Below are 16,580 nucleotides of genomic sequence, written 5' to 3'. Positions count from 1 at the left end.
ACAAGAGGAAAAAATGCAGCAAGCTGAATAGTCTGAAAAGGAAGATAGGACAGAGAGAGGGAGGGAGGGAGGGAGGGAGAGAGAGAGAGAGAGAGAGGGAGAGAGAAGTCCCACGTAAGAACCAGACGTGTAGAATGATTGCTTCAAATGCACTGCGATCAGAGGTGGCCCAATCGAGGCTGCCATCTGGATGACGCCTATGTGAATGCATCACATGGATTGTCCCTTTTTGCCCAGATATCTCTTGTTTGAGCTGAGTTACTTGTTTATAATCATATTTAAACGTTTCTATTAATCAGTAAATGCTGTTTTGCACTGTAAGTCCCTGGGGATAGGATGTGTTAAAGATTCAAATAGATAAACAAGTAACCTGTGTTTTCTGAAAAAGGTGGCATCTTCTGCGGCACCATTTCCCATGCATGCGGCTTCTTTGTTATCCTTGCATTCCTAGCTCACAACTGCTAGATTCATCTGAGCCTTTTAATTTCACCAATAGGAAAAGAAAACAGTAAAATATACATCCCGTCCCTCCCCATATTAGGAATGAGTCAATATTCCCTGTTTCATCTATTTATACTTTTGTCAGCTTGTTCTCAGTTCTCTCATTTTTGCTATGGTTTTAAAATTCATTTGTACTGTGTATGCCTGCTATCTGATTTTTATATACAGTTCACACACATACAGTGTAAGTCGCTTATGTGTACAATGTGGAATGCTGAACAGCAAAAACCATGTGCATTTTACAGGAGAAATCCAGCGTGCGGAAACAAAAAATGACATAAAGAACCACAGGTTTGATCCGTAGAAGGGATTTTTCAGGTTGAAATGGCAGAGATGAAAAAGTTGTAAATTATCATTACTGTGCCCATCCCCATTCTGGGAGACAGTAAGAGCCACATTTACTAACACGTCAGTTTATACCAGTTGAGCTGTCAGGACTTGCCTGGGAACTGTAGTTTGGTAAGCTGTGCGGAGGATTCCCTGGCAGTCATCCCTAACTGCCCTCCCCCATCTATGTTTCCTGGGAGAGACAATAGCAACTATAGTGATCCTATGAATGAGAGACCTCCAAAATGTCCTATCATTAACAGACTTGCTCAGATCCTGCAAACTGGAGGACGTGGCTTCTTTTGTTCAGTCAAGCCATCTCGTTTTAGGTCTTCCGCTTTTCCTCTTGCCTTCCACTTTTCCTAGCGTTGTTGTCTTTCCCAGAGAATCTTGTCTTCTCATGATGTGACCAAAGTACGGTAGCCTCAGTTTTGGATATCCCATTAGGATATCCCTAATGCTAGATTATGCCTTTGTCCTTAAATGCCATTCATCTCCATGCCTTGCACAGAACAAGCACCTCAAAGTCCAAAGCCTTAAAAAAAAAACATTTGCTTGTCATATGCGCTCCCTCTTTCTTAATGCTCTAAACCCTTCAGAATGCAGCCTTCATGGGAATTAGTTATAAAACTGATCTGTTGACCTGAATGTCATTTCTCTTGCAACACTGAACTTGTTGAAAAGTGCATGCTGCTCTAGAGGGATTTACATTTTCTTTTTCTTCCTCCACTTACAGGTCAAGAGAGAGTGTCCTGGGCCAAGTAACTTGGTCCAGCTTTGTACAGTAGGGAGGCTTCTACATATGCTTTTGTTTCTCCTTTCTCAGGGTCAAGATGCAAGCATTTGTTATCTCCTCCCCACTGCGCCTTCTGCTTGCGCTCGCTGCTTTTCAGATTACAGATTAATACAAGAGTCTGTTCCACTTGATCTCATGCACAGTTTGAAGTCATTTTGGTGCATCTTACTGTTTTGTTTTAACACTTGTTCTATCCCCCTCACTTCATCCCCTTTCCTGTTTCCTTCCTTCCCTCCCTCCTCCTTTCCTTCCTTTTTTTGCTTTACACAGTCTTCTGAAATAGGACCATGTAGAGGTCACTGTCCCGTTTCTCCGCACATTACCCATTCTCCACCTATTGTGAAGTTGCATCTTATTGAAAAGTGCACTGGAAGAGATTTCTGGAATTCTGGAGGTAACAAGTATACGCTTAAAAACAAAACATGAGCCCTCAAAGTCCACTGTCCATAACATCACCACAGCTCCCAGCAGCCTCCCCCAGCAGAACAGTTTTGATTTGGATGGGTATCCCAGCCAAGTTTTGTTTTTCCTCCCCACCATCTTTGCTGAACTGACATTCCCCCTAATGTCCCCAAGATCACTGCCCTAGCTCCTCCCTTGTGTCCTGTGCAGATTTCAGTTCTCAATCCTTTTCCATAACAAGCCCCCTTGCGGGCAGCTCTAGGACCCAGCCCTTTTCTCTTTTGGCGTAGCGGCAATGGGTATGTTGCAAGCAAATGAAGGAAGCAGCCATGCAGTACCAACCTGCTAATACTGGAGGGTTGCTTAGTTCTAAAACAGAAGACAATGGACACGGGAGAGGGAAGAGCAGGAGAGAAAACAGGAAAAGGAGGGGAAAAGAGGGGAAAATGTAGTTCATATTTTCAGACAGTTGAATGGATGGATGGATGGATGGATGGTTATTAGAAAGACGACCCATTTTATTCAGAGACCACAGCAATGAAAGTTATGAGTGTGACTTGGAATGATATAACATATAACACAGTGGTGGAGAGTGTACGGTGCCCGCCTTTAAAGAAAAAAATAAAAGCATACACAAGAGTATAGTTTGTATTTGTTTTAACAACATGGTACTGGGCTTGTCAAAAGTCCAGTGGCTACACCACCTTAATTCTGTGCTTGGAAAACACAAGCCAGAACGACCTTTTAGGGCACAGAAGCTGTTCTTCAAGCCAAGCTGTCCCCCAATCTTTATCTATGACCTGATGTGTACAGCACATGGTACTCTGTTTATTGATGTTTTGTCTTTTAACCAGGGGCAGACTAGCCATTTAACTTACAGGGAAATTTCTTGGTGGGTCACTTGCCCTAGAGGGCCACAGGTGGCCAGGTGGCCAGGAGCAAGCAGATCCAAGCCCCAGCAAATCCTCCAGTGCCTCAGGAGCCACTTCGCTCAGACCGTTCCTCAGCAATGATAACTGGTATCAGTTCACTATCATCTCCTGCTCTGCTGCCAGTTTTCAGGAGGGAGCAATGGGTGAATTAATATCTGCTATTTGTTCTGCCGAGCTGAGTGACTCCTTCAATGCTGGCTTGTAGCACCAAAGAGAACACTCAGCTTAACTTCTTCCAGAGTCATCTTTATGTCTCAGTCCTGCTTTGAATACTCTTAAGCATGAGCAGGTTTTTCCAATGAGCATCCTGTCGAATGCTGTTACCTTTCATACTTGTAGCTTTCTGTTACTGCTCCAATAGATGGGACACATCATTGTCTTCTTTGTGCTTCCATTGTACAAAACAAACTATATAGGCATCTCACTTCCAGATAAATGGGGGCGTCCCTAACCTTTCTGCAGGGCAGATGAATGAGTCTGTGCTTTGAGTATTATATTGGGAAATGGGACAAAGGATACGTGAGTTACTGGTGCCGCAATCAACAAAATTGGAGCTTCTGGAAATAGAAGATTTACATGGGTGGAGACTATCCTAATTAAATGGATATAAATCTTTTTTTACATTGCTGGAGCAAGGAAAGGAAAACAGTGATTAACTGATCTATAGGGAAGCATATTTCCGTTCCAGGATCTATGTCTGCACAAAACATATGCTGCCAATGTTTCAATATGGTGGCAAAATAACCTCAAACCAAATGTAGCTTTTAAAAGGTCTGGTTTTTTTAAAAAGGCATTTTTACTAAAAATATAATGAATGTACACTGTGGGAAATGACAGGGTTTTAGTAATATGGTATTATGTTATAAAACAGTGGCCCCGTACACACAACTGTACAAAAACAGGTTATGTATACAAGGATAAGGTTCCACAGTTATCTCCCCACCTTCATCTGCACTGTGTGTTGTGTGCAAGCTCTGAGTGCATCAGGGCATGAGCTCTGTACCTACCATACAGGATTATACTGGCATTGGTGTTCCCCAGTTTATTGATGGCCACACAGGTGTAGTTGCCATAATCCTTCTCCGAGACATTGAAGAAGGTTAGCGTGGACATCCGGCCTTTGTTCTCGATTCTCACACCATCCAGTCCGTTGGCTAATCTGTGAGGAGGGTGAAACACGGGCTTAGACTAACCCACATAGCCCAGCAATGGAATTAATTTCTATCCAGAACTTTTAGGAGAAGATCTCTAGCTCAGCATTCAATTTAATCCCTGGCATTTCGGCAGGGCTGGGTAGACCTCCGTTTGGAGGCCAAAGTAAATGTGACAGCAAACACATGGAGCCTGCCAAAAAATAGTAGCCGTGCATCTATTTTTTTTTTCTTTCTTCTCTGTAACATCCGATAGAAAGTCTCTCACAACGTGGCATCCAACATTTCCCTCCTTCTGGCATCAGCAGCCAACAATGTAAAGTAAGAGTATGTAAATGCAGAATGCCATAGCATGACAATACAAGATTACATTTCACTAGATATTATGGAAGCAAGAGAGGGAACTAGGCGCCCAGCAGGAGCTAAGCATTTAGCATAATGTCTCTTGTGGACGGAGACCTTGGGGAGTCACAGCCAGTCATATTAGACTGTATTGGGATAGACAGTCCACAGTCTGACATAGCAGAAGGCAATTTCAGAGGATTCATATCAAGAAAATGAGATGAGGTGCAATGCATTTAAACTTACATTTCATTGCTAGAATTGTTGCAGTTACATAATACTGTACATACTGATGTGACAGAGAAAGACATGGGGTGGGAAGAGCACCTCTCATAATTATGAACTTATCCCTGATAGTCAGTGCTTAAATTGTAGATCAAGAGCTTTAATACTTGTTTGAAATTAGTACCCTCTGTTGTGGAAGCCTGGATATATGGGGAAGGGAGTTGTTAGTTGAAAGAATGCATGTGCTCAGAGGTACCTTTATTGTATCTTTCATACTCATCAGGGCTGAGGATAGAAATTAAGTTAATTTGTGAGACCAAACCTTTGCCCAATTTCCACTCTGCTGGTATGTCAGAGATGGCTGCTCTTGCCAATGCACTTCTTGCCAAGGACATAAACCTGCAGTTCTTGGGCAATTCGGGCAGTTTTGCCGCTTGCTCAAGATACCTGGTTTCTTCTTTGAACCACTGAAATTCTGCTACGGGGACAGCAGAGGCTTCACAGCGCAGGATTCCCTTCTGGCCAACGGAGGCCCCAGTGTTCTTGGCGTTGGAGATGGATGGAGGGTCTGCAGAGGAAAGGAGAATTATTCCAGCATCTTGCAAAAACTTGACGGATGGTCTGCAAAAGTCCTGGATAAAAAGTTTTAGATTGCCTGTCTGACCACCGACTGATCTGACTGGGACTTGTGTGCAGGAAAACACATACACACAAATTCAAGTGCACTTCCCGGAGCAGTAAATTGGAACCACATATACTTCCTGAGTGCATGGGATTACAACTGAGAGCTCTTTTTGTCGTTATGTTTGCTTACATGGACAGGTCTGTACAGAGAGCCAGTCTGGTGTAGTGGTTAAGAGTGGCAGGACTCTGATCTAGAGGATCGGGTTTGGCTCCCCACTCCTCTGCTTGAAGCCAGCTGGGCCAGTCACAGCTCTCTTAGAGCTCTCTCAGCCCCACCTACGTCACAAAGTGATTGTCGTGAGGATAATAATAACATACTTTGTAAACCACTCTGAGTGAGTGTTAAGTTGTCCTGAAGGGCGATATATAAATTGAATGTTATTATTATTAGGTCAAACATGCTACGTGCATGTACAGGTCAATATCACATCTGATACACACAATCACCATTTCTTGTGAAAGGGACAGTGCACATAATTTCTACTTTGAAACATGTGTACAGAGGCAGAAAGTCCACATGGTGACCCTTTCAGAAGAAATGACAATTGCACATATCAGGAGGATTGCTGGGCCGTCGTCACACGGGCTTTTATTTAGCGCTAAAATGGCGCTATTTCCCGGCAAACACCCACCTTATTCCAACACTGTAGCAATTTTCTATCTTCTGCTTTGTGCTTGATAGTCGCGCTATTTTGTGCCTCAGTGTGAATGCCTCACATCGATGTATTTCGCCTCGCAACGTCCTATGCCCTCCCTTCAATCCCAGAATCCATTTCTTCCTGCGACTCCCCTTTTTTTTTATTTTATTATGTCCTTATAACGCCATAACGACATAACACAATGGAAACTTTCTGCTAAAGTAAAAATGACTCAATCGCCATGGCAGAGTCTTCAGCGATGGGGATCACGTCAGACAGGGAGTTTTCTGCGGGCAAAGGGCTAGTTATATAATTTCAAAGTTGGTAAAACAAAAGTGTCGTAATGTTTTGCTCTAACGGAATGTTTATATGCTGTTATTCCGTTATAGCAGAATTAAACGCCAGAATAATTTTTTAAAAAAGGGGGAGGAGCTGCTTCTGCGCGGTTAGAGAGAACAGAACAGAGTGCTTCGGTGTGGACAGCTGGTGGCGCAAAGAGCCATTAGGTGACCCAAAGAAACGTTACTGTGCCGATAACAGGTAGGACGCTATATGCTGTAAATTTAATGGAAGAGATGCCCGTGTGACGACGGCCCTGGTGCATTCGTTCCCTACTGTGGTTGTGGGTTTCCTGTTTTCTTCTTCCAGCCCCAGTGCATAAACAGAGATTCAGCATCTAAAGCATCTTTCCCTATAAAGCATTAACTGTTCTTTAGGAATGCTATGGATAGTTACTAAGTTTGGAGAATGACCGGGGGGGGGGGCGGTTATCGTGCAAATAATAGCATCTATATTAGCTTCAAGATATCTGAAACTACTCCTGTAGCTGATTTTAAAAGAGGTACCAAATGAAGTGACTTGAATTTCCAGAGACACTTTACTTTCACAGCTATTGTGGTATTTATTCTTAACTTTTCTCTCCAATGTTTCTGTGTGAGAAGCGCTGTAATATCTACTATAGTAGAAGATGTAGCTTTTTTTCTTTTTAATTCACCCGGATTCTGTCTAGCCTATTGTAATTGATTGTTTTGGACAGTTTACCAAGAACCAGAGCAGGGCTATATTGATAGTAATGAGGTAATTCTCAATTGATTACTGTATAACATATCAGTGTGAAATATATTTTTGTGCAACCTGTCTGGGGCAAAATACATAGCAAAGATTCTCTGTTTTACATTTATTGCAGCAGCAAATGTAGAGGTGTTAGCTACAGAGAATCCACAGGCAGTGGCACAGCGTGCCTCTAGAGGGCTCGGGGCAAGGGAAGCCGTTGCTCCCGGGCCCACGCAATGACATCACTTCCAGTGACGTCATCATGTAGGACGTGGCCACCCCCGTCCATGCCCTTTGGGAGCCCGCTTTTGCCACTTGCAGCTGCCAGGGCTGCTGGCTCACTAGGTGCTCGCTGGGCACCGAGCCGGCTGCCCCATCAGCCGAAAGTAGTGAAAGCGGCCTCCCAAAGGGTACGGCAGGCTGTGGCAGAGCGGAGACTGTGTCGTGCCCTTGGGGAGGCCACCCGCACTGCCCATGCACTGATGGGGCGGCTGGCTTGCTGGGGACTGAGCCAGCCTAACTCGCTGCAGTGGTGTGGGCAGCTGCTGCAGAGGGACGCAGCCCACTGCAGGAAGGTCAGCTCGGCACCCAGTGAGCCGGCCGCCCCATCAGCACGCTGGCAGCATGGGCAGCCTCCCCAAGGGCCCAGCACAGTCTCTTGTGCCCCCCACAAATTCTGTGCCCGGGGCGACCACCCGTTTTGCCCCCCCCCCATGCTACACCACTGTCCACAGGGGGCCGTACACATTCCACCTTAAGCTGCTATTTTCCCTTCTGCATCACCACATTAATTTTTTATAACATTTTTTTTATAGTAGTATAGGAATTACTGATTTTTTTTTTAAGTCCTTTGAGGTATAGCAGGAAAAACTGTGGCCTCGAAGGGTAGAAAATGGCATTAATGTGGCAAAGATCTCTGAAAACTGTCCTGTGTAGACAACATTCTAAAACACTGGGATTGTGTTCTTTCCAAAAAGATGGTACTAGTAAATCATGCTTATTGTGGGATGGGAAAAACTTGGAAAGTGGGTGACTTCATGCGGATGCTCCAAGAAATAGTATTCCTGTTTCAAAGCAAAAGTGGAGGGAAAAAAATCTGTGGGAGCTGCTATTATGTGGCCAGTTGTTCCTGGTTTATCTTTACATTTTCCACAAGTATCCTTTTTAATGCATTTTGATAGTTATTGGTTGCAATTACACAGTCTTGAATAGCAGCAATTAAACTTTCCATTTCTGCTTTAAGTTGACCTGCTTTTAGCCACTACTCTAATGAGGCAACATCTGCATTTCTCTGTTCCGGGTAAATTCCAAGCTGGACTTTTCATGTCCAGATTTCCGTTCTCCCTTATGGAGGTTTATTTTATTTATTTATTTGATTGATTATTTATTTATTTATTAAATGTATTGTCCGCTTTCCCCGCAAGCAGGCTCAGAGCAGATGAAGTTATCGGGATGAAATTTTGGTCCTCTTTGACGGTTGTATCACATGTTCTGAAATCATAATTACATTGTTACAGTTTCTGATTCTTTTTATTAGTCTTAGCTTCTCCAATGCTATTCTAGATCCGCAAGCCATCCAATTCTTTTCCAGTTCTGAAGAATGCTCAACAAGTTATCCATAGGTAAAAACTACTTGGCATTTGAGATTGTTGGAGACAGACAATAATGCATTATATTTTCAGAATTTAAAAGCATCACTCCCCCCATGTTGTAAACAACATTTTCTTTTTATTGTGGCCCACTCTCATCTCTATTAAAAAAGAAATGGTTGTGCATTTTTGAAGCATCTGCAAAAATGGCTTGAGCAGAGACGATAGAGCCAGTTCAAGGTATTTTGTCACCCCAACCAAGGTTCACTCATGCTATCTCTCATGTTGTCATTGGCCCTGCAATGGGTCAATGCTCTCATCATTGTAGGCATCCTGGTCTTACAGCTTGGCTCTCCATTTAATTGAAGTTTACAAAAATCTCCCCCCCACACACACACCCAGCAGAGAGGAAGAGGGGTGCCCAGCAAGAGCCCGACACCTGCACTCCCCTCCCGACCGCATGTTCTCCCTCCCATAGACTGTCCACCATCTTGTTTTAAATGTGCTGTTTTTAATTAATATGAATTTTAACTGTATTTTAATTGTATTTTAATATGTTGTTATCCGCCCTGAGCCTGCTTGAGGGGAGGGCGGAATACAAATTTGAAATAAATGAATAAAAATAAATAAAATATCAAAATAGCATGGGGGAGAATATTTCCCTGTTTTTTAATGCCTCCTCTTGCTCAGAATATCCCATACGGAGCAGCAAAAACAGAGAAGCTCACTATTTTGAAAAATGGTTTTAGGGGGCAGGCAGGAGTTCCCTTGTGGTGGCATCCTGAGGTCATTTGGGTTCTTAATTTTTTAACAGCCATTCCCCACAGTTGCTGTGTGGCTGTGGGAAACCTGAATTGGGTCTGGGGAACTTGAATCCAGTTCTTAAAAAACCTTCAGAGTATCTAGGCTCCCTGTTTCTCACTAAGCATTTAAAGAGCAAATTGTCCCACGGTGTAATGAAATGTGTTTTTTTCTTATATTATTTTAGCTGCTAAAAAAAGTTGTATATGTTTCTTCCACAAATCAAGGATATTTTAATGTGCAATATGCAAAGTTAGCCACCAGAGAGATGCTCTCTGTTAAAAAAAAATTGAACTGTTCCACAAGAAAAAAAACCTGTTACCAGTTATATTCTAGCTATAAATAGATGTTTTGAAGAGATTCTGATGGAAATTAGCTGGGTTTGTGTACGCTTCTACCCACTGCATATCTACATCTATCACGGTGTTGGGTCCAAGGGAGCACTGTGGGAGCAGAAAGCACTTCTGCTTGCAAGGGGCAGATCTGGGATTCCACAGATTTCCAGTTCAAACTGCAGCCCCCACAGGTCCCGAGGATTTCTCAAACTCCCAGGAACACTTTTTAGGAGGCAGAGAGGGCTAAAGGAGGCAGGGCACACAGGAAAGGTCCATTTTCACTTGGTTTATTCTCAGCTGGAATTTTGGAAACAAAACATGATTTGGGGTTGATTCGTGCCTAAGAGACAGAACTAGGAATTCCCCAATGAGAATGTCAGGCAACCTGAGCAGTTCCAACAGCACCTCCTACTACAATGTGGGCAATACTACTGATCAGGGCTTTTTTTCTGGGAAAAGAGGTGGTGGAACTCAGTGGGTTGCCCTCGGAGAAAATGGTCACATGGCTGGTGGCCCCGCCCCCTGATCTCCAGACAGAGGGGACTTTAGATTGCCCTCTGCGAGGGCAATCTCAACTCCCCTCTGTCTGGAGATCAGGGGGCAGGGCCACCAGCCATGTGACCTTCAAGAGGTTCCAGAACGCCGTTCCCCCATGTTCCTGCTGAAAAAAAGCCCTGCTAGTGATACAAGTACTTTGGAATGTACTGTATAAATGCTGAATGTTACTATGGATTTTTTGTTGTTGTTGTTCCATGTGGTACAGTACTTACAGTTTACAGTGACCTTGACCCTCCGGATATCTGGTATTGCAACATCATTAACAGCGCTGCACTCATACTCCCCAGATTGGTACCTGGTGATACCTGTGATCTCCAAGTATTCGTCTTCGCTTACGAATTCCCGGCCTACAAGGGGAAAGGAGTAAACAGGATAAAAGCATCAGCATCACATTATATGCTTCCTTCCTCCTGCAACTAAAACTGTGCTGTTCCATACAGTGATGTCGAGTTTATTGAAAGAGATGGACAATACAATATATAATGCAGGGCATTTTTTCTGGGAAAAGAGGTGGTGGAACTCAGTGGGTTGCCCTCGGAGAAAATGGTCACATGGCTGGTGGCCCCGCCCCCTGATCTCCAGACAGAGGGGAGTTTAGATGGTGCGGAGGGCAATCTCAACTCCCCTCTGAATGGAGATCAGGGGGCGGTGCCACCAGCCATGTGACCATTTTCAAGAGGTTCCAGAACTCCGTTCCCCCGTGTTCCCCCTGAAAAAAAGCCCTGATATAATGACATCTGGAACCCATTTTATAGCTGGATACAGAGGAAATCTGAAGAAACCTAACTTTTAGTTAGGATGAAGACTTTTATGGACATTATTTAAAATGAATGGAAAAATTTGCAAATAAGCGGCTGATCTGCAGAACACATTGAAGAAATATATTAGATTGTACGGTGCAATGTATTAGTGATATATAATATGAATTTCTTTTTCCCATCCCCTATATTCTGTACCCCTTATCTTTTAGTAAAAAATAAAAAAAATATAAAAAAAACAAACAGTGATGCTCATGCAAGCCCACCTCTAAGTGAAAAGGGGGAAAAAAGTATTGTGAGGGCATAGCCAATAAAATGCAACAATAATTTAATAGCACACAATGCATTTAGTGAATCTTCTTCAGAGGAATCTACAAAGACGCATGCAGCCAAACAGATAGCAGATCCCAACTAAAAAATAATTAAAGATACATGAATCACATCACTTGAAGTGTTATTTATACCCAAGTAATAATACGTTCATGATAATCCTACATGACAATTTTAAAGACTTATGCAAAACAATTTTATAGGATTCTTACTTGAGTGATCATTTACTTAGGAAAAGGGGGGTTAGCTCCTTAGGAAAATGGTCTTTTGGGGTTATCACCAATGGATTATTAATGGATATTAGTAGTATTTTAGCTGATATGATTCACGTCGCTTTACTTAATTATTTGTTCAGATTTATTGTATAATTGGCTGTATAAGTAACTGATTCTGCTGAAGAAGATCTGGGGAAAACACTGACAATTTTTATGAAACCACAGTTTTATCTTGTTCATCCTCCTAGGAACTCAGGGTGGCATATAGGGTGGCATACATGGTTCTTCTCCCTTTCTCATTTTAGCCTCACAACAACCTTGTGAGGTAGGTTAGGCCAAGCGACAGTGACTGGCCAAAAGTCACCCAATCTGTTTTCTGGCTGAGTGGGGGTTTAAATTTGCCATCTCACCCCACACCAATCCTTTTATCAGCCTCTGACTATTCCTATTGCACCTTATTGGCTTTGCCATCAATACTTTTTTTCCTGGTTTTCAGTGCTTTTCCCCCTTTAGTGAGGGGCAGGATTGCCACCCGAATAAGCCACTCTGATGCAAATCTCAGGGATTTCCGGGTGTTTTCATAAACAATGTTTGTGTCCCACTCAGAATCAAAATTGATTAAATAATTTCTGGTTAAACATCTGCTTTTAAATGCATGAATTAATTGATTGAAATAATTTGCATATTTACAATACCTCAATAGGTGCCTTTTTGGAGATTCTGAAAGAAGTATGAAATATACCTACCAATTTAACAAATAAACAGCCTGTACATGGTTAGAAGGAAAAAACTACCTTTCAACTTCTTTTTTCATCTCATGCTACAATAAAATGCCAGTTCCCGAACAGCTTTAAATATAAACAAGCATGTCTTTAATTAGCATTGCTAATTAAAACTAGATCCTACCAGTTAATCAGCCACAGTCCTAGTTGATTAATAATCTGAGTATGTTTTTTCTGACAAAGCACTTGTAGTTGAATGACACACTGGAAATATAGGTATTTAACTTGAATATGCACAATGCGTTTATGTTTTCATAGTGTTGTGAACAAACCCAACACGACTATAACCAGTTGCTCTAGAGAAACTCTACACAGAGTTACCCAACTCTAAATCTATTGCAATCAATGGCCTTAGATTGGACTAACTGACCAGGCTTGCATTGTCAGTTAACTAAGGTATTTTTATTGGGGCTGTGAGCTTTCAAGTTTCATGGAATTCTTGCTCCATCTGGATGCCTAAGCCCGTAGATGGGTTTTGTGTGACTCCAAAACTAACGTAAATTTGTTAATTTTATTGTAATGAGCAGATATGGTTATCAGTCCTTAATAATGTCCCAAGATCTTTTCCCTTTGTTGTCTTATGTAGGTTTTTTTCTTTCATTAGAAAGTAGTGAAAGTAGTTTCCTCCAATCACTAAGAATTCAAACTTTGTAGAATGAGAGTTCTCTGAATTCAAACAGCCACTCAAGCAAAAATTTCCATAGGTATCTTGGGCAAGTCACCATGTTCCTTCTTATTATATACTATATAATATACTATATAATATAATATATACTAGCTGTCTTGGGATTAAAATAAGTTGTTCATTTAGGGTGACTTATTCTACATACACCGGTATTGCAAACTTGGGGGCTATGCACTACCAACATTAGAATGCTTCTCCATATAAAACTGGTAAATGAAGAAGAAACCTTGACCGTGATGTCTAGTTCTCTATGAGGAGGGGTTTTATTTTATGTTTTGTAGAGAGAAACATTAAACCATGCTTGCTTCGCCTACAGTCTGAAGTGGTGTTGTACAGACACATATTTACCCGCTTGGGCATGAAAACTAGGCCACATAACAAGGATACAATCTCTGGCAAAGGACAATTATACAGCAAGGACAGTGTGTGTTGACTACCCTCAGTTAATCAATGTACTTTCTAGGAAGCTAGGAAGCCTAAGAATTGTAGCAGTCTAGTCTACAGAAACAACAGGAATTGCCACTGTAGCATCTGAAACCATCAGAAAGCAAATATAAGAATGACTAATATGTTTATCTCCAGTTGAGGTCCAGCTTTGAAATTCTTGTGGGACTGATTTAGCAGTATTTTATATTTCCAGAGCAATAACAGAATATGTTTAAGGTACATTTGTACTCTTGTGAAGGGCAAATCGTACACTGGGAGCTCACAAAGGCTGAACAATGGAGACTGAGATCCTCAAATCATGCTGTCTTTTCATGCTTGCTAAAGAGGCCACAATGGAATAGCACAAAAACTCTGCAGGTTCTCTCATTGCTGCAGCATTGCTCAACAGGCAGTTTGCAGCTTCTCAGACAGGAGGAAAAGCTCAGACACAAGCACAACAGCCCTCCCCGTTCTTTCCCAGAAAGGCTCCCAGAGTGGAACTTAAATGCCACCTGCTATCCCACCTGTATTGTACCAGTGTTGAGCATACTGGCCTACACATCTTGCTCCTGCGGCTCACATCCTTGGCAAATGCAGACCTAGCACCCCACACAGCTATGGCCATTCCTATGTAGTGAACAACAGTCACCTTTTACAACATGTTTCGCTCAGTTCTGACCTTCCTCTATAGTTGTTGCTTGACAGAGCTTAGGCCCTTGACATTTCCAGCTTGGGAACTAGGGTTACCAGTCTCCTAGTAGTAGTGGGGAATTCTCCGCTCCCACTCTCTGCCCCTCACCACCACTCACCTGGCCAGCGGGGAGGAAAGGCACTCCCAGGTACACTCCCAGGATTCATGATGACGTCACTTCCAGGGTGTGACATCATCGTACCATCCTGAGAACACTCCTGTGCTTTGCAGCAGGCTGATATGGGTCTCAAACAGGCCAAATTGGGCCCCTTTGAGGCTCAAATCAGTCCACTGTGAAGCACACATGTGCACTCCTGCATCTGCGTGATGATGGCACCTGGAAGTGACATCACCAGAAGTGATGTCATCATGTAGCCACGGGAGCAAGGGACACAGAGATGGTGAATACCACATACTCACCCTCTTGCTGAGAGGATAAGGGGACCTGGCAACCCTATTGGTAACTGTGCAAAATCTGGGGGTGACAGTTAATGGAATGGTGTGGGTTGGCCCTTGAAGTCTGCTCAGAGACTCTGGTTGGTATAGAATGCTTCTACTAGATTATTATCAGGAGCTAAGTGGAGCACGTGTATTCCACCCATTCTACAGTCACTTCATAGACTGCTCATCAACTACCAGGTTCAATTCAAGGTACTGATTCTCATACGTAAAGCCCTTCATGGCCTTGGATGTGTATATCTGCAGGACCCTCTTTTCTTCTATTCTCCAACATAACAATATTGGTCATCTGAGCAGGGCCTTCTGCAGGTGCCACCCTGTAAATTGGAAAGATAAATAATGGACTACATGCGTGCATTAAAAGCCTGTGTAAAAAAAAAGTTTTGACCTGGCATCTAAAAGAAAGTAGTGAAGGTGCCTGGAGGGCTTCAAGGGGAAGGGCATTCCACAGGCATGGCCAGGGGCAGATTAGGAGGGAGAATGGCACTAGAATGGGGCCATGCCCTCACAAAAGGGGGCAATGAGGGAGAATGAGCTAGGCCTGTATCTTGCTGCATCAAGCAACCAAGGCTAAGCCAAGCCCACCCCCATGTGCCAGCAAGGCCAGGCCAGACTTCTCCTTCACCATGTCTTGCTGGGTAAGGGCAACTGGCTTATGCCAGATTGTGCCCACCCCTTAAGGTGTTCCCTCAGGCCTTTGGTCCACCGGAACTTTTTCTGGTGGCCTAAGTGGCCACTTAGCTCCTGAGCAAGCTGCCATAAGTAAAAAAAGTCCTGTCTTTGGTCCCCACTCACTTCATCTCCAAGGGGACACACAAAGCAGAGCTTGTGAGGGAGATTTTAGATGGCAGGTTGGACAATACGGGAGGAGGTGGCCTTTCAGTTATCCTGGGCCCCAGATATTTGGGGCCTTAAAAGTAAGAACCGGCATTTTGAATTGTGCCTGGAAAAAAACAGGAAGCCAGTGTGGATCTTTCAGCATCGAGGTGATACGATCTCGAGTGGAATACGTTGCATAGTGTGTGGGAGCCAAGAATATTTGGGCCCTTGTAGAGGATGCTGTAGCCACACTGGGTGTGGCTGAATTGCATTTCACTACTCTCCAACCCAGATCTTTACAAAGCTACCTTGGACAGAGTCGGATCATCGGTCCATCTATCTCAATATCGTATAGGCTGCTTCCACACACATTGGATAATGCACTTTCGATGCTCTTTAGTGATCACTTGGAACTGGGTTTTTGTGTGTGAAACAAAAAAATCCACTTCCAAAGGATTGCTAATGTGCATTGAAAATGCATTATCCAGCACGTGTGGAAACGGCCATACTTTGTCCTGCAGTGGCTGCCCAAAATCTCACGTGGAGAACATCTGCTTCCTGAGGTCTTTTAACTACAGATGCTGGAGATTAAAACTGGCATAACATTACTGTAATGTGGCAGGGAAGGGGTATGTCCATGCAAGCACAGCAACTGCACTGCTCAGATCATGTGAGAACCACCCGTTTTGCTCCACGGCGTCACAAAGCATTCCTTGTTATTTTGGAAAATGCCAAATATTTCCAGGCAGTTAGGAAATTATCACATTAAGTGCAAAGAGGCTTCTTCTGCCTTGAAGAAACAGCACCGAGATTATAAATGTCGGGAAAGAGGGGGGAGAGGAGCCGCACGCACAAAGGTAAAAATGGAAAAATAATAAGAGCAGGGAAAATATGAAGAGGATGAACGCCAGGTTCACTTTGTTTCCGAGCCTTCCTGGTAATGATCCAATAATCCCGGGGTCATTATGGACCTGGCCTATCCTCCAGTTGATCTCTATAAAAGATAATTGGAAGTGTAGGAAAATAGATTCGATGAGCCTAAGACAGAAATACATAAATAACAGAGGTGATTTCTTTTTGG

The 16,580-nt window shown here is 43.1% G+C and overlaps 1 protein-coding gene across 2 annotated transcripts in view; it reads right to left on the bottom strand.

The window, feature by feature from the left end:
- Positions 1–16,580, bottom strand: part of OPCML (opioid binding protein/cell adhesion molecule like) — a 486,833-nt gene that overhangs the window by 20,811 nt on the left and 449,442 nt on the right. For both annotated transcript variants that reach the window (XM_054997810.1, XM_054997809.1), the window contains exons 4-6: positions 10,547–10,681; positions 5,124–5,244; positions 3,966–4,117 (exon numbers count right to left, since the gene is read on the bottom strand). In XM_054997810.1, coding sequence (XP_054853785.1) covers positions 3,966–4,117; positions 5,124–5,244; positions 10,547–10,681 — 408 coding nt within the window. The remainder of the gene's footprint in view (positions 1–3,965; positions 4,118–5,123; positions 5,245–10,546; positions 10,682–16,580) is intronic.

The sequence above is a fragment of the Eublepharis macularius genome, chromosome 14 (genome assembly GCF_028583425.1).
Source record: "Eublepharis macularius isolate TG4126 chromosome 14, MPM_Emac_v1.0, whole genome shotgun sequence".
Taxonomy (NCBI): domain Eukaryota; kingdom Metazoa; phylum Chordata; class Lepidosauria; order Squamata; family Eublepharidae; genus Eublepharis; species Eublepharis macularius.
Note: the sequence above shows the minus strand (reverse complement) of the source record. Positions and strands in the feature narration are given on the sequence as shown.